The sequence below is a fragment of the Ixodes scapularis genome, unplaced genomic scaffold, assembly GCF_016920785.2.
Source record: "Ixodes scapularis isolate PalLabHiFi unplaced genomic scaffold, ASM1692078v2 PGA_scaffold1__304_contigs__length_218370807, whole genome shotgun sequence".
NCBI classification, from domain to species: domain Eukaryota; kingdom Metazoa; phylum Arthropoda; class Arachnida; order Ixodida; family Ixodidae; genus Ixodes; species Ixodes scapularis.
Genome location: NW_024609846.1, coordinates 126,870,569 through 126,894,137, shown reverse-complemented (window position 1 = coordinate 126,894,137; position 23,569 = coordinate 126,870,569). Strand labels below are relative to the sequence as shown.

Below are 23,569 nucleotides of genomic sequence, written 5' to 3'. Positions count from 1 at the left end.
AATCGGAAAAAAATATGGCACCTGTACGTAGCAATCTTAAATTTTCATTAAAGGTGAATTTTAGTAGGAAGCATCCCCGTAAATCTTCGTAACGTAGCTACGATTTTTTTCAAAAATAAAATGACACCAACACCCTTCACATGGTCAACGGAGGGCACCAACGCAGATGGTCGAGTTAACCGAGGGTTGCGGCGCCTTCTTCCGATTGCCGCAGGAAGCAGAGGACGGCGTCATTGGCTTTCGATTGAGTGCGTTGGCGGATTGCTGCGTCTATCGGGAGATGGCGCCACATGCGCAACTTTCGGTTAACGCAGTCGTTTGCATCTGCCGTTGACCAACCATGTTCCCATTTTTCACAGAGGGGAGGCACGCCTTGAAATTCCACGAGGAAAAAGTCACCACAAGAATACTCCTTTATTTAAAACTTGAACTCATGCACCAATTTATCGAGCCAATTTAAGGGCAAGGCCCGATAATGGGCTCGGTTGGCCGCCACCGTCTCACCCTAAAAATTACCATTTTTTTCAGGTGAAATTGTACATTTTTTGTATCTCAAACAACTAGCGCTACATTCGGGCAGAGACAGCATTCGGCGATGCGCAGTTCATATTTTGCGGTAAGAGAAAACAACATTTACTTTTATAAAAAAAAACATATCTGATAAACCTTGTCAAATAGGGCGTTTACGTGGTGCGAAACCGATGGTTGGGACTGTTCCAAAAAGCACGTAGCTTTTTCCGGCCTGTCAGCTTCGCACACCGCGGAGAGCATCTTATCCAAACCAATAACGCCTAGATGACAAAGCGCAGTTCTAGGTCTTCTACGTCACGAACCGGGGGCCAGCGTGGGGCACAGCTGGGACACGAGTGATGTATCACTTTTCTGCTAGGACTCGTGTATAATCCCTGCTGGCCGCCGGTAGGTGACGTAGAATATGTAGCCCCACTGCCATGATGCCTAAGAGGTATTGCCAGAACTCGGCGCACTCATTGGGCGCGACAGCAGTATTTCTATTGCCAATCGGCGTCGTTGGTTCCGTCAATGCCTCTAGATAATGGCCAGCATTTGATACTTACGTTGCGTGGGATGGTGCGTATACTATCTCAGGAGTGCCTACGTGTATACTGCCTCATCATGCGTTCGGAACGTCACTCAAAATCCCTGTGATGTCGGCGTAGCCAGGTGAGGAAGTAACAGCTCCAATTGTCATGCGGTCTCAGTGACGAAACGACCAGCCATGAAGCTCTCAATGGCTATCGGGGGCAATAAAATACTATAGACCAATAGAGAATAACTTTTTAACGACATGGTCACAATCTTTAAAATCAGCTTAAAGGGGTTAGGACAAGAAAAATAAACGGGTAGATTATTCTTGAAATAAAACGCTCATACGCTACTTCGTATACACACTAAGTTTCGCGATTTTTAGATTTTTAGTAATTGTAATAATCAATTTACTAATTTTGACAATTTTCATTTGGCGACCAGGCAACACTGCCTAAGTTAGTCCTCCATAGCAGGTTGCGGCATGAGCCGAAAAAGGTGTGGCCGAAGACGGAACCGCCAAGCAAGAAGTTTGAAGATACGTCGTGCCCCGCGTTTCTTACGCTGTCTGTGATTGTAGGGCAATGCATTATGCAAAGATCTTCTTTGTGACCGCATATGCGATGTAGCGATGAGTTCCTTAGCGGCAGGATAAAGCGATTGCGCAGAAAATTATTCTCAGCTTCTAACAAGACAAAGTTGATTGTTGATGCTGATTTCTCGTAATAAGGAACATCAGTGCAGACTTACGTTATAGGAGTAGTGAAGGTACAGAAGAACGGTTTCCTCCTGAATAAACGTGAAACTCGTTAAATTGACAGTTTTTACATATGCTTCTAATACAGGATGGACCCACGTGGTTAAGATGGTTATTCAATGTGTCGAAATATGCATCTAATCTAAGGTAAGGCAGGCTAGCCTCACAGAAGTAGTGGTAGCTGCAGTCCGCCAGACGTGTATCAAACACTCCAAAAGTAGAACAGTTATTGAGTACCCGCAAAAATAATAACAGTGAAGAGCACTAAATATTCAATTCTGAAAGGTATCTGAGTATATAGAGCACTAAGTACTAAAAATGTAACTCGTTAATTGGAAGAAAGTTACAAATTATTCTGAAATTTACAGTCGAGCAGCGAACCACAAGAGTGAAAACTCTAAACAATACTTCACCGAGAGGGGAAAAAAGTGTTTTCGCCAAATGCTTAACTAAACTACATTCTATTCCGCTCATTTGCAATAGACAGCGCCTCTACAGCACCACAGCCTCCCCTATCGGAGTGGGCAGACCGCGCTCGAGAGAGCGCGCATGCCCATCTCGCTGTCCGCACTGTCGCGTTTTTTGCTGCTTCGAGGGAGAGGGGGTCCGCCGACGCACCGAGATACCGGATCCGCCCAGACAGCAGAAACGGCTCTCTCCGATATCTCGAAGGTCGTCCACGACGATAGATCATAGATGCCGTCTGCAACCCCTCCCAAATGAAAAAAGAGAACCCCGAGGCTGCGTCCGTTCAGCCGTTCAAACTACGCAAAAGCTGTCCGCTTCAAGGCCATTGCATTTTTGCGAAGATGTATTCCCTAGTAAAGTGTTGGTTTTGGCCTTCCTCATCCCCCAAACTATGTACCAAAGGGGAAGAAAGGTATCCGGTTCACTACCAGCTTTTACCAGTCGCAATAGTCCTTCCTCTCTAAGACACATGATGTCCTCCCACATGGGGTTGTATACACCCTGCACATTTATTTGGAAGTTTTAATAGATCGATCTGGCAACTCCAAAAACCATGCCCTATACTTCGTCCGTGTCTTTGCGCATGCAGCCTATCGCTCCAGAGTATCGTTATCGCGGTTATCGCAGTGATCTACTAAAACTCCCTATTTACGGAAATAATCCACCTACTCTCCTGGTTAGGAATGCTAGTCGAAAAGCGCTTTGTCCTACCATGTGCCACAAATGAGCGTGTAGGAGATGTTGTTTGATGTAAAGCTCTACCAGGAGACATGCTTCCGCTACTTATGAGGTGGCCACAACTGCATTTGTGGGTCCCCCTTTCCACAAAATCACGAGGGCCACGCATACTTCAGACTAAATGTATATAATCGCACACAACCTAGCGAACACCGTAGCAAAACGGATTTAAATTTGAAGTAAATGCTGACTTTTTAAAGTATTTGTAAGATACCCAGTCCCAGGATACCCTCAAAGTATTTCAGATAGAGTAACTCTAGAGTATTTAGGAGTGTATCCATTACATCAAAACCAGCGCCCAAGGCAAAGAAGTGGCATTTCCCGGGGAAGTTGTTGATTTGATTATTATCGCAGGGTATGCCTTAATCTCATTGGCAATAAAATTTCAACTCTCCGACGTCTGCGCCCATTTCCACCAGGAAAGTAACCTCGCAAAACTGGTGAGATCTAAAGTCACTGACTTTAGTGATACTCAGTGATTGCTGAGTCACCGACAATCTCAAGTGATTAGCTAACGGCGTTGCGTGGTTACGCTTAGGGAAAAGGGCACTGTACGTGACTCTGATACACCAGGCCCATCAAAAAGACCTTCATATTCAAGAGCAAAACAGCAAAGTCTCCCGGTAGTTTGTACCTAAATGCAGGCGACTGTGGGATGACGGTCACAGTAATGTTCATGTATAGCTCAAGTTCCCAAACTACGAAGTTATATGCAAAATTTAAAAAAAGTATCCAAAAATAAAATAACATTTATGTTATCACTTAGCCCCTGCGGTGGTTCCCTTAAAAAAATTACTTTATGTTGTTCGTATTAATTAAGAGCGTGGAGAATCTTTTCTAACGTACGCTGTTTATTAGCCCTTGTCTTGCTTGGATTTGGTCAATGTCTCCAAAGGCGTTTACCCCCTGAGCAGCATATGTTTTTCTTCGGGAGCAAAAAGTTAAAGCGTTGAATGTTACTAGGGCATGGCAATACGTATGGCGCTGGATCACTGACATTATAATCTAAACCATGCGACAAGGAGAAATATGATGTTTCCTAGCCAGCCTTGCCGGTATACTTTCGCTCCTTGGAAGTCACTGACATGTTTTCAGCAAAAGAACTGCTACAAGAAAAACGACGGCGTTGGCCTGTACGTTGTCATAAAGGAGTTAAGGCGCGTTCACACTCTTGCAACCGAGTACGACCGAGAAAGACTTCTTGGGACCGGATGCACTGAGCGGAGCTGGTCCTAAGAGATCGCAAGAGGCTTAAAAACCGGTTTGGTCTCTCTCGGTCGCACTCGGTTGCAAGAGTGTGAACGGGCCTTTAGCCTTGCGTGTGACAATGTTTTCAGCGTCCTGTCTAAAAAAACTTGAAGCTGATATGGTTTGAGGCTGCTCGGCTGCACAGCTTCAACATTTATCTGACCGCCGCAAAGGGCTGAAGAGCAAGCAATACATCAGCGTGCTTTTTATACGACTTCTCTTGACTCAGTATATTTGGTCGCGGTGAATACAGGCTGTTCCTGGGCCTAACAGTAAGCCTATACATCACCAGAATTACCTTCAATGAAAAGTTCCCGTTGTCACTGACCTGGTCCTGAAATGCCTCATTTCTTAAATTATGTCGGCGCATTAAATTTTCGGCAACTCAGATATGCACTCAGTTTGATTCTTACCATTCGGAAGAGCTGATGGCCTGTATTAATTAGGAAAACTATATACAAATATCCAAAGTTTTTTTGATTTTTTTTTAAATTTTGGATAAGTATATATTTTTCTTGGTGTGGTTAGTTTCCTAGTTTAATTTTCAGCTGTACTACGCACCAGCTGAAAATACTGTGATTGAAGGTGGAATTATGAGTTACAGTTCGGGGAAAACGCCAATTCAGGATTTCTTTTTTTTTTTATACCTCTTCAGCCTGAGCTTCCGTAATCATGTAACCTAAGGTTAGTTCGACAAACTACTGCATGACGCGCTTTACGCAAAGATCCTGGATTGTTTAGGAATGAAAGGTCAATTTTAACTGGCCTTAATATAAGAACCAACAGTGACGGGAGTTGAGACGTACGACAGATAGATACTTTACTAGAGGAATACAGAACACTCTCCTCATTTTCATTAGACCGAATGACGGCCGCGCCATAAACCACCCCTGGTGGAGTGGTTTATTCGGCGATGCCTCTCTCCCCGACCCCCTCGCCACCAGATCCACGTGAAGACGACGCCTCGGTATGCAATGCGCTTGACGTGGTCGCGGACGCGAAGGCGGTACCGCTGCCGCCGTTATGCGTGTTCCCGCAGATCTGAGTTGTCGATAGTTTCTATGTAAACTCTGGAAATGTCCTGTATTCCCCTTGTAAAGTGTTTTGCGTAAGGTGTCGAACCCCTTTCGGTGGCGGTAGAGGCGGTATCACTTTTACCCGAGGGCGCGCTCGTGTGAAGCCGGGTGAACCTATAGGAAAAAACCCGTCGGGAGTTGAGGACGTACCTTGTTTCCATCGGCGAATCCCGCTTCGGCCAGGGCGTCGAAGAGGTCGTCCTCGAATCCACTCAGCTGAAAGTGGTGCACAACATCGCCATCACCGAGCAACTCGACCGTGTAACGAGTCCCTCGCTCGAAAAGGACCCGAGAGAACACTTTATGCGCCGAGAAACTGAGAGAGAGGAGGATATGAGAGAACGCGGGGACATAAGAACGCCGAGCACCGGTTGAAACGATTAGCCTTTGTGTCTACTGCACTCGTTGAACGCGTTAGAACGGGCATCGCCGGTGTCAGGCGTCTGGCTCTCGCATTGGACGAGTAGAGTGGAGTCAAAGGCAGCTCTACTTTTGGGTCTACCCACTAATTATTCTAACCAGGGTTCGACCTTCTAACGTCCCCCCGCACTCTAGTCTCTTCCCCTCCCTGCAGTTTCTCGGCGCATAGTCCCCGTCAGCTGAAGAAACGCAGCGCGTAGCGAGTCGCGAGCATCTTATTAGGGAATTTTAGGGAACCGTTTCCGCACATCCGATACGGTAAGATGGGCCCTCCGGTACGAACTGCGCACGTACGATCGCAAAAGACTCGCACGTGTGCAATTCGTACCAAAAGGCGTATTGTATCGTATCGGATGAGCAAAAAACGCTTCCCTAAAACTCTATTTTTGCTCCGCAGCCAGTGAGGTTGCTGCTAACACTTAAGAAACATGGGGCGTAGCGAGACCCTGGCGTCATATTATTGCTCCGCCTCCGAAGAAATGGCGATATTAGCTAATAATAACGCTAAAGGTCGAATCACCAAGGAAGAAGCGGAATGGTAACAAGTCGCGTTCTGCGTTCCTTCAGGTGTCAGTCACTAAGGGACAATGCGCAAGTGAAACGCCACGCTTTGTCCCCGTGCACATCGCGTGCCTCGAGTCTCTTCGTACTCAGAGCAGCATCTATCGCGGAGATCCTTCTATTGTTAGCCGTGATTGGCTGGCTGTCTCCGCGTTCTGCACGAGTATTATAAATCTTTGGGAGCAATTCCATGCGGAGAGCGAGTCGTCTGCTTCTTGCGCAGGAAATGCGGTGACGTCAGAACCACGCCGAGTTCTGATTGGCTTTGATTGGAAGGATAGTGGGTAGCCCCTCAATGCTAGGTGCCTTGAGGTCTACCCGCTACAGTTTCCAATCAGCCAATAGGAGCACGGCGTTCTGACATCATCGAAACCCCTGGGCAAGAAGCGGACGAAGTTGCGCTCCGCACTGTTAGCCGTGATTGACCGGCTGCCTCCGTGTTTGGCGCGAAAGGGAATTCGCTGTCCTCGCTAATGACGAATCATTTTGTGCAACCGACCAACTCAACTATCAGTTGTGCCTCGATTTTAATGGTTTATCTCAAAACTGACGCCACAAAAGCGCGGACTTCGTCACTGTCGCATCCGCTTACAGAGATCAATTAAATTGATTTATCGCAAACGAAGCATACTCTCAAGCTCCTTCTGCCACTGAGAGAGAGAAATGACTGTAAGCCATGAGACGACCCAACATCACTTAGAATAATCAAAGCCTGTGAATAATCGAAGCCTCCTCTACGTCTATACTTAACGTCATCACACTCTTATGGCGCCAATACAGCCATTGGGGCCGAGCCCGGCGCCGAGCGTCCTTTGACGCATTAATTGGACACGAGGCTTAAACAAAAGCTGACGCAGGACTCATATCCGTGTCTCCGCTCGATCTCACCGGGATGACGTCCAAGTGCTAGTGTACAAGCTTTGATCATTCCACGCAGTGTTGGATGAGCGCACTGCCCTGTAGTATACTTCAGCATAACTTGGCAAAAAGGAAAATGCCACGGCCCCAGCGAAATAAGGAGTGTGTTTGACTGAGGAACGCGGCAGCGCTTCATATGGGACTTTGTTGTTGCTACATCGTCAGGTGCCTTGCTCAGACGCGTTTACATTCTCACAAGAACCGCATCGTTCTTCCTGTGGTCCATTTGTGGTGAACGTTGCGAGAAGGGAATTAAACTAGCATAGAGAAGATTAGATACAGAATGGAGTGTAAGCGACGATGAGGAGACCTGCATGCCACGGCCGTACAACGACAAAACTAGCACTGACGGCTGATGCCTTAGTCACTTGTCACTCAGTATTTTCTCCACAGTAAATGGTTGAGTGGATGCATGCATTTGACTCCTTGCGTATCTTGCCGTTTCAATCACTGCCCAGAGCAGAAAAAGAGATTTAAACCTTGAACACTTCTTGGGCCTCATGTTTCGCTGACTTCTTTCTTTAGGTCGCAGAGACTGAGTCTACTACGTGTTTCAAATAGGGAATTGGAAGCACGGACAATCTTTAGAGTGTATAAATATTAGGGGTGGGGTGAAACACCAAACGTTTGGTTTTTGACTGTTTCGGAAATATCCGAACTTTTTGCGTCTGGGGAGGCCTCGCCGTTACCGCACAACGGCGTATATTTGTCTTGTTCGGCCTACAGCGGAGTGGCAAGGTTCGAGTACAGGCAGTACTGTACACTTGCGCTTTTAAAAAATCTTGTCTGAAATTTCGAAACAGTTAGTAGCTTGCGGTGTTAAGGTTACTAGTCCTGAATCCGCTGGATTTCCTTGCCTACCATACGAGTTAGCAATCAAAACGCAACACTTGGGCGCCTTTCTGTCTCCAAACTTGGAGATTCTGGCAACGAGAAATTTGGATGCATTCGTTCGCTTTTTTTTTTTTTTCTATGAACTGTAACCTATAGAGGGAAACCTGACGTGATAGATGGACTCTTACACCAACGAACGATCAGGCTTCGTCGGTAGGACAGGAGGTGGCAGGAAGAACGCCCAGGTGTACCGCATTTATTTACTTATAATGCCTAAGTTACCGATTACAAAACACAGTTCAGTCGGTTTCATTGATTGTTAGCACGATACGGCATGGTGCTTCGTTGTCTGCTTCCTCGCAGCCCTACTCACCTATGTTTTGCTGTCACGACCGTTTAGATATACGAATGACCCAAAGCGCAGTGTGACTGACATGAATAGATGGCTTTCACATGACGTCATCGCATTGTTCTGGTAGCCATTCCTACTTGCCCTTGACAAAAAAAAAATCTCCGATGCGAAATCTGAGGTACGCACTCAGCCGAAAGGCCACCAACAATGGCCGCTGATGTGATGCCAATGGAAGTCATCTATGAGCTAAATGGCCAAACGTCACGATTACGGCCGATTAATTTCTCACCGACAAAGAGCTCGCGTGGGGGCAGACGTCAACAGCGTCCGTCCAGTTCACGGTGGTTCAGTTCCGAGCTCGTCGCCTCGTCGGCTCATATCTGAAGCACGCAAAGGCGTGATGTTTTGGTCACGTGATTGTTGGAATCGACGTCATCGCACCAAGCTGGTGGTCGTTCTTCGTCGGCCCTACTTTTTCTCCCCGAGGGAAACATATTCGCTGATTCGAAATACTCGCTGAAGAAGGTACGCGCTCAGCTGCAAGGCTACCACACCACTGCTGCTGATGTAAGGTCAGTGCAAGCCATGAGTGGGATGCCGCCATCGCTGGTAACGATTGTGAAATAGAAGCCTCTTTGATCACCACTGCTAGCTACAGCACACGGCATACACATCCAAGTTGCAAAAAAAAAAAAAAAGAAAAAAAAAAAGGACAAGACAGCGATGTTTTTCAGGGAAAAATTTACACGAAATATTTAATTAGTGTATGCAATTTGTCAGGTTAATGGTCAGAAAAAGTCACGATGTTCACGAACTTGGGCTGGCATCACTCCGAAATCATCCTAACTTATTCGAAACACTGGAGATTTGACCGTCCTTTCGAAGCTTTCCAAAATCTATTTTGGGCCCGAAATTTGATTCGAAAAAAACGTTTCACCCACCTCTATGCTGGAATAACTCAAGTTTAACTAAACTCTCTACGTTTATTTTGTGAGTATCAGGTGTTTTCAAGATCAAACTTGCACCATTTTATTGATAGAACTGCGAGGATTAATTTTTTTTTTAATGTCACGAACTCTCTAGATTTTAAAATAATAAGCATAAGATAATGTGTTACTTAAATTCCGTCGACAAACCGAATGTTTGCAAGGAAATTCATTAGAAGGAACTTGCGTGTAATCTGTATGGTGAAGACAAAATGAGGTAAATTTATTAATATTTTGTTTTTAGATATCTGTTTTTACTTTATCAACACAGCTCTATAGTGTAAATGCTTTGTTTCATTCCACACTAAAAAATGTGCCCGTGCTACAACTCCGATTAATGACGACAGTTCGGCGAATAATGAGTCCTAAATAGAATAAAACATTACGATTGCGATGTAACACTGAGCAGTACATCTCACGTACCCACGTCAGGCTTGGTGACACGTCACGTGTCTCGTTTTTAGGTCTAAACCTATAGGTTCGGCTTCGCTATTCGCCGAATTCTTTCCGATCCGGGTGCTCTGCAGGAAAGTACACACACACAACCGCATTTTTAAAAGTGGAGTGGCATTTTTGATTCTTGAAATAAGTAGATGATGTTGTTTCTTTGTCTGAAAACCTTAAAACACAAAGGGCGAGGTAATACCGAAGAAAACAAATCGCAGTGATTCGAGTGGAATGCGTCATAAACAACCAAGTTTCAGGTGGAATGCGATGAAACCTCGATAGAATTGCGATTTGTGAGCGTACATAAGTTGCACCTTTTGCCGACAGTGGCCACGCAGGTCGCGTTCGGAAATGAAAGAAAGCTGGGGCCATGTACCAGGAGGAAAGGAAGGCAAAGAGGTTAATCTCGGCAATTAGTCCCGGCTCAGAGAAGAAGGTGAAGGTGGGAAGAACCAACACCTCCCAGATGGCAAGGCCATATTCCTGGGTTTCTCACGCCACCTATCACAGGCCAGCGCGGCCGATACAGATTGAACACTAGCGTTGCGTCTCTATGTTCGGCTGGGAGTGGTGTTGAGTCGGCGGAACGCTAATTGCAACCGAACGCTTAGGCTGAACACGTGTTCAATTCATGCCTCGAGCAGGCCTCCGCTAGGTGACGTCAGAAATCCAGCAGTGCGGCCTTGTTACACAGGAGGTGTAAGAGGAACACGACGCTGCTGTAACAAACCGCTGCGTCAGATGTCAGTGAAACCAAATGGTGAAAGAAAATCATGCAGCGAGTCGGGACACAACGTTCAACCAACAAATTTTATTTCGCGATAAATATATAATTTTCTTTTTCTCTCTTTTTTTTCTTTGTGGTAGATAAACAACAAATAGAGCACAGGGAACAGCCATTACAGGGACTGCCACTATGCAATCGAACCACGGGGAACAAACATCGGGAGAAAAAAATAACAGAAAAGTCTTAAATTACGTCGACATCAACAAGGACAGTGAACAGAAACCGTAACGACAATTCCAAGAACTCGAACCTCTGTACAACTGTGTGTAAAGGTTAAAAAGTATGACCTTGCTCTCGCATACGTCAAAGGGAGTATAAGTTTTCTTTCTTTCTTCCTCTTTTTTTTCCTTTCACTACAGTGCGCACAAACACCGCTGAAGGGCATCCAAAAATAATGCGGACACAATCGAACCTTGCTGACAAATATTTCATACTTTGAGGGGCGGACCGAAACATAACCACAGCTCTGTTACAATCTCGCACAGTCATGCATGGTATGGCAACGGGGACGACGCCCTTGACTCTTTTCAAATCAGAGCAGCACATCGACAGGCTCACGTAGATCATTCTAAAGAGCTCCTGAGGCCTGAAACCTTGTAGGGGAGCATCGTCTTCTTTAAAAAAAGCAGGTGTTCTAAATATTTGCAACCCAAGGCCAAGAACCTTCCAAGTGCTCGTCCTCGAACTTTTCCAATCATTATCGTTAGAAAAGATATGGTGTGGACATCGCGTGCCTGCTGATCAGCACCGGCAGGAGATTGACTTGTTACAAAATATTATTGTACGAAAGAACAAAATGCGCACTGGGGTGTAAACGTTTTAGACTTCGTCATTCTCTCAGCTTAGTGAGGTGTGATAATAGAAAAGTATTATCACACCGGATTAATTGCTGAGTAATTATGCTTTAATGCCTCGCTTGGCTTAACTGATAAAAAAATGTTTTTTCAAATGCTGATGCTGCATGCATCCTCTTTGGGACGACTATCACCGGTTCTCTTGAGAGCTTAGTGTTTTAACGCCGAGTTTCAGTCGCATGGCGTCAGCAAGGTTCGATCATCGAACAAACTATTTGGCAATTCCGCAGTGTTGGCGGCACAACAACAGCCCTATACTCCTTCTACTGTGCTCTCCTTGCTTTGGTCGTGGCATCGCTACTCTACGTTTTTTTTCGTTGTAGGTGATCCTTGCGCCTATCCGACAATTTCACCTAACATGTTTCACCGCTTACGTAATGTCGCTATGTGCGTGATCGCTAACGGTCCAACTTTAACATTGGCGAGCACGCGGGTAATGGGCCAAAATGCCGAGAGGGAAGACTGTTCCTCTATAAATGTTCGGTAACTGCAGTTACTTCAAATGCAGTCAGCATACCTGCGACGCCTTTCTCAGAACTATACGACCCTATTTTAAATAAAGATACCATGCACTTCTAAATCACACGTCACAACGACACCTGTGTCAGTGTGACCCTATTTGTGAATTAAGCTGGCGAGTTGGCGATGGTCTTTTGTGCGCAGATTTTCGCTATCTCTAACTGAGAAATCGTTCTCGCTTTTTTTCTTGCTTGGTTTTTGCCTTTTATTATTTATTCCCGTTAATTTTGATGGGTATATAAATTTTTACGAGTTGTAAATATTTTTTCTCGTTAAAGGGGTCCCCGATCCAAATGTCGATTAAACGTTCGTCAACAACTCTTCTGTCAGTGGCCATTATTTCCGCATAGTGCATATTTCCTTTCAGTGAATTCTTCCAGTTGGTGCATATATCTCTTACTAATTAACACTTTCCGGTCACTGTTACTTTACCTTACTTCACTAGTCGTATGTAGCATATATATATATACACATGTAGACATGCATGGATATACATATCTAGGTAATTATCCTCTGCATTGAAGACAAGGAACGATCACGGCACAGAAGAATGTTCCTGCTAAAGGTAAACTGGAGCGTTAGAACAACGTTTAACAGGCAGCTCGTGAGGAGTACAAAGCCAGCGCTCAATTCGCGAGAGGAACATCTGGACAAACAACAAGGCCACGTGATCACTTTCGCACAGGGGTTCTTCACGCCGGCAATCAAATCCTTGCAAACGCAGGCTTCTTTCAGCCGCTTTTGTTCCAGATGACCGCAGCAGGAGACAACAGCAGGAAGTCAAACGTGGGACACATGCTAAGTTTTTTTTTCTTTTGTTTTGTCAATTGCACTTTTGCAGGACTGTTACACACTAGCAAGACTCGGAAACCAACACGCTCAAAAGATGCTACAGCGAGGGTTCGATTCTCAATCCTATGAAAAACCATTCATTAACGTATGCCATTCGGTTTTGCGGCCAGTTCTTAAATCATTTCTTTTTGCAGACAGATAATTTGGCCTAAATTACACCGAACCGCAAGTAAATGCTTCATATATTTTCCTGCTTCTGTTGGCTTCGATTTTTAAAAACCGTCTCTAAAGTCGAGGCTACAGGGTTCGTTTGCTTTCGTCGACGAAAGATCGGTATTTTAAGACGAAAACGCACGAAATTTATTAATTTTTTTAGACTGTCTATGCCGCTTATTCGGTCAAAAAGTGATATGTCGTTCCTACACGCTCGAGCGTTTCAAAAACAAACAAAGAAATAATTCTCGATGCCACCTTGCGCTGATTTCGGTATCTTACTTGACTGAATCTGATTAGATCGATCGGTCGCATTATACACATTCCGAAATTAACTTGGCAACAACAGAGAAGAGCAGTGCAATGTTCCAACACATGAAAAAGAGCAGGATCACCCAACGAAGGTCGCTTATCACGGAGATTGGAGTAGAGTGAGCTCCAAATTAGAATGGTGTTTCATTTTGAACAATGTAATGAAAATGAACTGAATCGCTCTTCCGATGTTCTAATCTGCGCAAATTGAGAAATGTGAACCCTCGCTGAAGCGTGACAAACGTCTGCGACGCTGGTTTCCGCGAAGATAGTTGCCGGGACTCGGGATCCCTACAGAGACGAACCCCTTTGGCACATAGTACATATGGACAAAAATAATTGGCTCGTACGTCTAGGCGTACGACCTTATAATTGGCTACCCACGGAAATTTCGAAATCTTGTGAGAAATAAGATTATGCGAAATTTCCTGGACGACTAGTGTCACGTTGTGTGCAACAAAATATATTGCCGCTTGGATCAGTTTTGTGGTCGTCTGTCCGCGCTGTTATCCCTTAAGGAATTCCCAATTCATTTCTACTCTACAGGGTTCATCGAAGCAAACACAACGGTGTTATGCGTATCCACTATCAACATTTTTGCACGTGTTCCGAAGTTTCTAGGTTGCATTCAAGTAGCGGTCCGAGGACAACGAGAAAAGCACGATCCACCGCCCGTCTTGGGAAATCCACGCATTTCTTTGCAACTATTAAACGAGAGGGTGACCTTCGACTCTTCTAATATTTAATAAAATAATATTAGTCCTAGGTGACCCATGACTTATTTTCACTTTTGTTCTTTTGCCGTAGCTATCAACATGTCCCATGCCCACTCATTGCCTTGCAGATGAGCAAAACAGTTCGGAACTGCACCTAAACCGCTACAGTGGTGTCGCGAGTCTCGTAGCGCACACGCTGACAGGCCGGCTACAGCACTTGTCTGTGACTACTGCGTCTAGTGAGTGCCTGTCCATGTGGATGCTATGGGATTCTGCTTCGTCGTCTTGTCTTAAGTATAACGGTGCTCCGAGGCGCCACCTAGCAGAGGAGCGAGCGTCCACCACCATATGCAAGTAGAAAGAGCAGTACCGACGTAGCGCCCTCTGTGGGTCTGAAGAGCGGCGTGGAGGCCGACGGGAAGCTCCTGAACACTTGGCGTCCGTTCAGTGGAAGCACGGGCCTGTAGTTGTCGACCAGGAGCGGCGAGTCGTCCTGGGAACCGGCTCGCAGCTGCCGGAACTGTTCCATCTTGAAAAATAGAGAACAAAATGGCGGAAGGACAGAACATGAAGTTAAGCAGAACACGGGAGAACTGTACTGTGAGTAAAGACCGGTTTAAACCAAACCGGGTTGTGCGTCCCAGAAACCGCAGTCTTCGCGACTTCCGGCGGCCGTTGCGGGAGGCAATTTTGCGGTTTACTATGTATGGTCGAGCTAGCTGCATAAGACCCGAGGGATGGGACTGCATTTTTTCTCTCTCTCGCCCGCGATGCGTCGCGAAAGGAGAGTAGAGCTTTCGAGCGCAAGTGAAGTGAGCTTGAATGCGTCGCAAGGCAACGGGGTTGGACAGCACTATGGTACCTAAAGCGCGTTTCCGATTGGTGTTTTTACCGAGTAAAAAAAAGTGGCACCTCGTTTCCGCCTGATGACGTCACACAAGTGTCACGCTGTCGCCGGCCGCGACACTGTCGCTGTCACGGCAGCGGTAATGGAACTGGCAGACGCCTGTTCCGCTGGAGGTCGCTCCCCAGCCTGACAGTTCGCAGAAGCTTCGGCAGTCAGGTGTTGGGACGCGCGACGACAGCGACACTCGCGTTCGCTCATGCTTTTCGCCAGCATTTCTACGACCAACCGCTAGGATCGCAACATCCGTCAGAATGACACTCCGGCTTCTGTGACGTCATTCGTTGACACTCCGGGACCACGTTCGAAGTGTGGGTGGGATGGGACGCTAAACACACCACTCGGAGACGCGCTCCAGGCAGCGTAACAGACTAACAGGAGGAAAGCCACCGTACGAATGAGGTTAGCGGAAGCGGCAAAAACGTCCCCAGTGACGTCACATGAGTCGTAAGTACTCTGCGGTTGTCGGTGCCCGCAGTCCGGTTTGGTTTGGACCGCGTTTAACCCGGATATTGGTATCTTGAGCTTGGGGAGATACTATAGGAAAGGACGCAGAAAAAAAAAAAAGCATGAATTGAGACTGGTGGACATTGTCTTTACTTTATTTGTGTAGATATCCCGAAGCCGAAGAAGTTTTGAGAAATCTGAAGCTGTCTTTATGTATCCGTTTCTCCGCAATTAAATACTTTTCTTTTTTTCTTTTCTTTTTATAGCAGAGGTAAATTACTCGTCGCCAAACGCTTTTCCCCCCAAATGAAGCGCGGGCGGTTGGGACCAGGTTTTAAAATTTCAGAACTTAATCTGACCTGATTCAAAAGCTATCAGATTTCTTTTTGAAAATTTCAATGGGGACGACCAGCACTATTTATCTACAGGGTGTCACCAAAAAATTTACAGGACTTTTTTACGCAAAAATGAACTAGGCATCGGCGAACGCTCATTTTCCGGCAAAAGGTAGCGCTAGAGGTCCCAAAGTTTCAGCCCGATCCGATACAAAAGTTATGATTTACTGAAAATTTTAATCGAAAAATGGTAGCCGACGGAGTTTTCGAATACATGGGGCTCTATGACACCAGAAACCGAAAACGGCCAAAAATGGGCTCCATTTTCCAATTGAAATTTTCAGGAAATCACTTATAAATTTTGAATAAGGTATAGGATCGGGCTGAAACTTTAGAATCTGGTTGTGACTTCTAGCGCTACCTTTGGGCGGAGAATGAGCTTTCGGCGATGCCTAGTTTATTTTTGCGGTGAAAAAAAAAAAAAAAAAAACTGCAAATCTTTTTTTGTGACAACCTGTACATCTGTTCCCAAACTCCGTCGGCCGCCATTTTCTCATTGAAACTTTCCAAAAATCGCTTATAACTTTTGAATTTGATAATGACAAGTTCTGAAACTTTGGCATTTAGTTCCAACCGCTATTGCTATACGTTTGGGTGATGAATGAGTATTTGTCGGTGTAAAGTTTATTTTATCTGTGAGAAAAACGCCGTTCTCTTTACTCCCAAACATCCGTTGTGTTCTAGACTTTACCTGTTTAGTACCTAAGGTACACTTAACATGAGATGTTTTGAAACATACGCCTTTCCCGCTTTCCCTGCTGTCATGCAGGAGAGGTCTCAAAACAGACTATGTTTTGAATCACTGTCTTAAATTTGTTTGACTGTTGTAATATTTTGCAACGCTGTTTTCACTTGTCTTTCGCTCACCTGTTCGTTTTTCTAAACCTGGCATTCCAAATTGTTTGACTCAAAACAGAACGAATACACTTTTCAACCAAACGACTGTCAACAAAACATGACACCACACTAAAAAGATTTACCCCCTTGAGGGTGTAAAAAGGCCGTTCTAGATACTTACACCAATGGCTGCATCCTTTCAGCGTCCTTCTTTCGAGTAATACACCTTTTTAATCTTACCATAGGGTGCTATTACACCCTATATGAAGATTTCCACCTTTCATTTTTGAAGGGTGTAAAAAGGGCGTGGAAAATAGTACTTAAAGAGATACTTTAACGAAATTTGAAATATACCCGCCGGGTTCAGAAATAGGCTGAATATGATCCACAATATCCCTAAATGACACTCGCACGTTTGTATTTTGAGCCTGATGACTGTATCTTTCGTTATAAACGGCCCACTCTGGCCAGCGCTCGGAGAGCAGCCAGCGTAAAGCACGTCACATCCGCCGCAATCGTGACGTAGTTTGTCTCGGAATGAGCAAAGCTGCGGCGAGGTGATGTCGTCAGGATGCCCTAGCCGTTCCAGCCACCGAAGCGGTTGAAGCAGGCCAGCCATCGGGCCACCGCAAGTAACCGCAAAGCTGCTCTTATGTGAATTTTAAGTGACGGGTTAATCTTCTATAATCTTGTAGAGGGAGAATAGCGACGTCTGAAGCACACAAAAGAGAGTGTGGGGAGTTTCTCCCTCTAAAGGCCGCAGAGCCGTCGGGTTCAAAGACGTCAGGTTCAAAGCATGTATGTATGCTTGGCGAGACGGTTATCGTCGCTACCTGTCAAGTTTTCTAGACGGGACTTACAAACCAGGTTTTAGCGATATCCACCAGGTGCTCTCTGCTAATCGTTTAATTTGTTTTCAAACTTTTTTTCGTGTGTTTCTTAACAATATATCAATGGGTCCGATGTGATGCTGCTCCTTTGAACACGTATAGACCAAAAAATAACTGCCGAAATTTCGTTGTAGTACCCCGTTAACATGAGACGTCTTGGGACATACGCGTCTTCCCTGCTTGCCCTGTCGTCATGCAATGCAGGCCTAAAAACAGACTGTGTTTTGAATCCTTGAGTTTTTTCTGTTGTACTAGCAAAATTTTTAACGCTGTTTTCACTTGATTTGTTTTCCACTCATCCTGTTAGTTTTTCTAAGCCTGGTGCTCAAAATTGTTTTATAAAAAAAAGCGAACAAAATTTTACGCCAAAAGACTGTCAACGAAAACATGGCACCACACTGCACACTAAACAAAGTTACACCCATAAGAATGTAAAAAGGCTTACTTATACTCATGGCTATATCCTTTCAGCGCTTTTATTTCGAGTGATACATATTTTTAATCATAAAATAGGATAATGTTGCACCCTGTTTTAAGATTTACACTTTTTTTTATTTTTGAAGGGTGTAAAAAAAGGTGTGGAAAGGCTGGTGTGGTGAAGACAGGCAAGCACCCCCTTTTCATTTTTGCCGCACTGGCACCACCTTCGATCAACTTGAGCGGAGAGTTTTTTCGTTTTTTTAGCAAATATGTCGAATAATTTTTGCCGGTGTCGATGCTCTCCACATAGAGATAATTCCTTGAACGTATAAAGGGTGTTTCTCAAAACGTGAACCAAGTCGTTCCAGCGAAAAGTGCCCATCGCACAGAAAAACAAAGGATAATGTCGTACTGGTCTCTGGCAAAGGGTCCATTTGGGAAAATGAATAACATTCAGTATAATTAGTTAATAAACTATAGGGTCCGATCGAGAAAAGTAAACCCTACTTTTCGGCCCGCGTAAAACAACTACTCATCGCAGAACGCTCAAACTCTGCCAGAATGTAACCCTAGCGGTCCAAGCAAGATGCCAAAGTTTCAGCCCGATCCGATAACTTAATCAAAAGTTATAAGTTATTTTCTGAAAATTTCAAATGGGAAAATGGCCGCCGACGGAGTTTTTAAACGGGAAAAAATGGGATCCATTTTCCCATTGAAATTTTCAGAAAATCACTTATAACTTTTGATTAAGTTATCGGATTGGGCTGAACCTTTGGCATCTTGCTTGGACCGCTAGGGTTACATTGTGGCGGAGTTTGAGCGTTCTGCGATGGGTAGTTGTTTTACGCGGGCCGAAAAGTAGGGTTTACTTTTCTCGATCGGACCCTGTACTTTCTAGTAGTTAACTTTTTAATTAGTGATATTATAGGTTTGGTTCCAATCAAAAAATTCCTGGAGATAATCGAACGCCACTTGATCAACATATTTTAGAAATATTGATGGCACGTACAGCAATGTACTGCGTTCCAAAAAAAAATGAAAGCCGTTTACAACTCCCTGTAACGCCGAATTAGAGTGCAGTTCTTGAGGAGGAGGAGGAAAGAAGGGTACTGAGGGTCACGTGTTCTGGGGGGGCACGTGACCTGGGGGAGGGGTCACGTGACCTGAGGAGGTCACGCGACCTCGGGGGGGGGGGGGGCACGTGACCTTGGGGATTACGTGACCTTGGGGGGTTACGTGACCTGGGGAGGGGTTGCGTGACCTCAGGGGGTCACGTGACCTAGGGGTGTCACGTGACCTCGGGGGGAGGTCACGTGACTTCGGGGGGGGGGGAGGGGTTACGTGACCTCACGTGACCTGGGGAGGGGTTGCGTGACCTCGGGGGGAGGTCACGTGACCTTGGGGGGGGGTTACGTGACCTCACGGTTACGCCGACGGCGACGGTGACGGTGACGTCGCTCAAGCCGGAAACGGGCAACTAAGAGCTGCGCTCTAAAAACAAAAACAAAAAAAACGCTCAATTTGGACGCGATTGTTTCGGTTTCCAATCGGAGCGCATCACTGCGCCAGCGGTCCTGCCCGGCATGGCCGAGGCGCACAGCTACCGCTTCGACTTTCTTGTAGTCATAGAAGGGAAGGAAGAGTGACGCGCTTGCGTTGCGTGCCTCAGCCACGAGGGGCAGGACCGCTGGCGCAAAGATGCGCTCCGATATGTAGCTGAATTCTAGAAACGCATCCAAATTTCGCGTTTTTTTTAACGCAGTGCAACGCTGCACGTGCCTTATATTGTTTCTAAAATGAGTTGATTTAGTAATTTCCGATGATCCCCAGGAAATTTCTAATTGCCCAAGCAGGCCCCCATATAAATCCACTAATTAAAAAAGGACCGAAAGACACTTTTTGCACAAATATTACTCAACACGTTAAACGTTCTGCAATAACAACAAAAAAATCGGTACTAATAATTTGAGGTGTCTAGTGATCTTCACAGCAAAATGGAACAATCCGCTATCGCGATGCGATAGCGGATTGTTTGACCCTCTTCCGACCACATCGATGTCAAATCTTATCTTGGAATTAGTAATGCTGCTTTAAAAATATCAAGTAAAAAAAATGAAAGACGTTTACAATTCCCTGTAATGCCGAATTAGAGCGCAGCTCTTAAGGAGGAGGAGGGAAGGGTATGGAGAGTAGGGTATCCTCTCCACCTCCTCCCCTCCTCCTTCCGCTCCTCCCGTCCTCCCCCTCCTCTATCCTCCTCCTCCTCCCCTTCTCCTCACCCTCCCTCCTTCCTCCCTCAATACGTCACTCGTGACCCTCGTGACGTCACTCGTGACCTTCGTCGAAGCCTTCCCTCGTGACCTTCGTGACGTCACTCGTGAAGGCCTCGTGAAGGTCACTGTGAAGGTCGTGACCGTCGTCGTCATCTTCACGAGTGACGTTTGAGACGTCACTCATGACGCTAGTGACCCCCGCCATGTCACTCGTGACCCTCGTGACGTCACGTCTCACGTGATTATGGGAAAAGTGTTATAATGCAACGCGCGGTCGCGCCGACGGCGTAGGCAACGCCGCTCAAGCTGGAAACGGGCGCCTAAGAGCTGCGATCTAAAATACAGTACATTTGTTGCATATGGATGACAACGCCGCGGGAAATCAATCTGTCTTAAAATACTGCGAAGTTAGTTTAGACCAGTGCAGTATAATCTTAATTTTCTGGCGTGCATCACAGACACAAATCGAAGTTAAACACAACAGTGGGTTTGCAGGCAGTACGTTTGCTCCGCGTTAAACACAGTCGGCTACCGAAAGCTGTCTGTGTGTGACAATTCCCTCGTGATGCAAATGGTCGCATGGTAGAGAGTGCACCTACCTGCTGCTCGCTAATGGGGACTGTGTTGGTGAGGATGTTAAAGATGACCGCCTGAGAGCACGGGGGTGTGGTCAGGGAACCGTTGTAGCGGTAGTATTCACTCGAAATAGCTGGCAGAAGGTCGTTGAGCACCACTGGGTTGGGAAGTTCCACCCCATTGGCCTCTTCAGTTCGAACGCGGGACAACGCGTCCACAATCGTCTGGAAGTTGGGGTTGTTTTCCCTGGAGATCTGAAATAGACAAAAAGCGATGGGCGGAAGAGCTCTTTCTATATTAACGAAACATTTTAGTTGGCATGTCTTTTAACGCAATTCACAAACAATGAGCCTGTCAAATAGCATTTGGCTACCAGAATGCTGGTTTCAGTCGACGAACATATGAGATGTCTCCCACAAAAATTTCAAGCTTCAAAGGAAGTCCGGTCCCGGGTTGTTTTCTCTGGAGAATAGTGATATGAGATGAAACATGGGCACCTAGGAAGCCTGGTCCAAGCGAGAATTTGAGCATTTTTTTAATCTACATTAATGATCTCCACCATGGCAGCATTTCTGAAGCACGCTTGTTCGCCGATGACTGTGTCAGCTATAGGCTGATTCATTCACGCCATGATCAACTAATCTTGCAGAACGATCTCCAACTTATAATTAAGTAGTGTCATAAATGGCAAATGGCTTTAAACTATAATAAATGTAAATCGCTATCTTTTTCCCGCAGTTTACATGTTCTGTCCTCCTCTTAACACCTTTCTAGCATCCCAGTAACTGCTTGTTCATCGTATAAATATATAGGAATTCATCTGACATGTGACCTGTTATGGACCACTCACATAACACCTGTCATCGTTGATGCTAACCGCACCCTCGGATTTCTTCTCCGTAACCTCAGACAAGCTACATCTCCAGTAAAACAAATAGCTGATACTACCTTGGTCAGAACTAAACTGGAATTCACTTCTTCCATATGGTCACGCATACCTATACCTAACTAACAACCTGGAATCCGTTCAAAGCAGAGCCCTCCGTTTTATTTATTCCGACTATTCCCCTTACGCAAGCATATCAGGATTTCGCCAATAAGCTAATCTTGACACTCTTTCCCACCACCGCAGGGTGTCTCGTCTTTCTCTTCTTCATCGGATCTTTTATTACAACAGTCATCTCAGACAAAGTTTGCTATCGCCTCCTTACCGCATTTTCCCTCGTCTCGACCATTCTTGTAAGCTCCGTCCGATTTCATCGTCAACTGGCACTCACCAAATGTCTATATTTACCATTGGCCATTGACGACGGGAACTCATCGCCTGACGCAATTGTTTCCTTATCGGACACTAAGAAATTTTCTGCAGCCATTGGCTTATTTTTTCTAACCTATAACTAGATTGCAGCGAGTTTTTGTTGATAAATAGTTGTCATTTATTTAAAGTGTTCACTCCCTTGTGTAATGCCCCCCTCCCCCCCCCCCTGGGTCTTCAAGGAATACGAAATGATGATGATGATGATCAATTAGTCACGCAGACTCGCCGCTACTTCCAAAACTTCGAGTTCAGAAATCGAAATGAAAGTTTCTGGCTACTGCGTTTTGAGACAGCGAAGTCCTACGTCTGCGAATTTTATCCGAGACGACTATCAGTCTGGAATGCTACGCTGCTACAATAAGCAAGTATTAAGCCATTAAGCACCTGTGTAGGGTCTTTAATCTCTACGAGTGCCATGTTCCTGCCTAGGCCCAACCAAATACTTCCTCTTCAGAAAATTTTAAGTCTGTAAAAAGACGTTTTCGAATAATAAAAATGTAAAAATATAGATATATATTTTAGTGGTTTGCTAAAAAGACATCGAATTTTTCCACAGTAGGAGTCTTTTGCTTGACAACCACGAGGTCATGTTTGTTGAGACGGGAACTACATAATAGATAAGCATGTTTGCTTTCCTATGAAACTACACATCGAATGGATGCGTTCGAATTTAACCCCATGGTATGCCGCCGAAAAGAAGGTGCCTAAACAACATTACCCTGAGGTGCTGCGATATATGTGTTCCGATAGGGATGTTCGGGGGGGATCGGTGGCCGAGTGGTCTAGCGCACACCAGCTCGGAGCACGTGGAGCGAAAGCTCGCGCTGCAGAACCCAGGGATCCTGGGTTCGAGCCCCACCCCTGCCCGCTTCGATCTGGATGAGCATCGTACCGGCGTGCGGTCGTGTATCACTACTGCGTGATGCACGTTAAAGACCCCAGGCTAGCGGTTGTACCGCACTGGCTAAATTTCTCTCTACAGCTGGGAGACTCGTCGCCCCTGTGAAGCAGACCAAGTTCTAGGCTGTATAAACACACACACAACCCAATTAATTAAATAGGGATGTTCGTGCTGCGCCTTCTGAGATCGCCAGTAAACCATTTTTACGTGCTTTCGATGATAAATTAGAAAAAATCAAGTGCAATTTCCTAGGTTTATAAGGTGAAGATCGCTTAAAGTGAAAACCACTAAAACGAGGAAGGAAAGACAGTGAACATATCAGAAAACAAGAAAACAAGAAGGTCGGCATACCGAGAGTATACCCGCCAGCACTATAATATATATCTATTTTTACGTTCTTCAGACGAACATTGTCCCCGATAAGAACAACGACGCTTGTTTCATATTCTGAGGAAGCAGACTGGGTACCCACCTCAAAAAGAACTGCAACCACCAAGAATCCGTCACGGCGCTTCATCGCTTGGGGAGCGCTTCCGTAATTCTGGTTGAAATGAACCAAATGCATC

At 45.6% G+C, this 23,569-nt stretch overlaps 1 protein-coding gene and 1 long non-coding RNA gene across 2 annotated transcripts in view; one reads left to right on the top strand and one right to left on the bottom strand.

The window, feature by feature from the left end:
- Positions 1 to 23,569, top strand: part of LOC121836151 — a 197,171-nt gene that overhangs the window by 8,155 nt on the left and 165,447 nt on the right. The window lies entirely within an intron of this gene.
- Positions 10,646 to 23,569, bottom strand: part of LOC120846751 (carbonic anhydrase 2) — a 143,394-nt gene continuing 130,470 nt past the window's right edge. Inside the window, exons 5-7 of the mRNA XM_042290940.1 lie at positions 23,476 to 23,568; positions 20,808 to 21,038; positions 10,646 to 14,571 (exon numbers count right to left, since the gene is read on the bottom strand). Of these exons, the coding sequence (XP_042146874.1) occupies positions 14,362 to 14,571; positions 20,808 to 21,038; positions 23,476 to 23,568 (534 nt within the window). The 3' untranslated portion in view covers positions 10,646 to 14,361. The remainder of the gene's footprint in view (positions 14,572 to 20,807; positions 21,039 to 23,475; position 23,569) is intronic.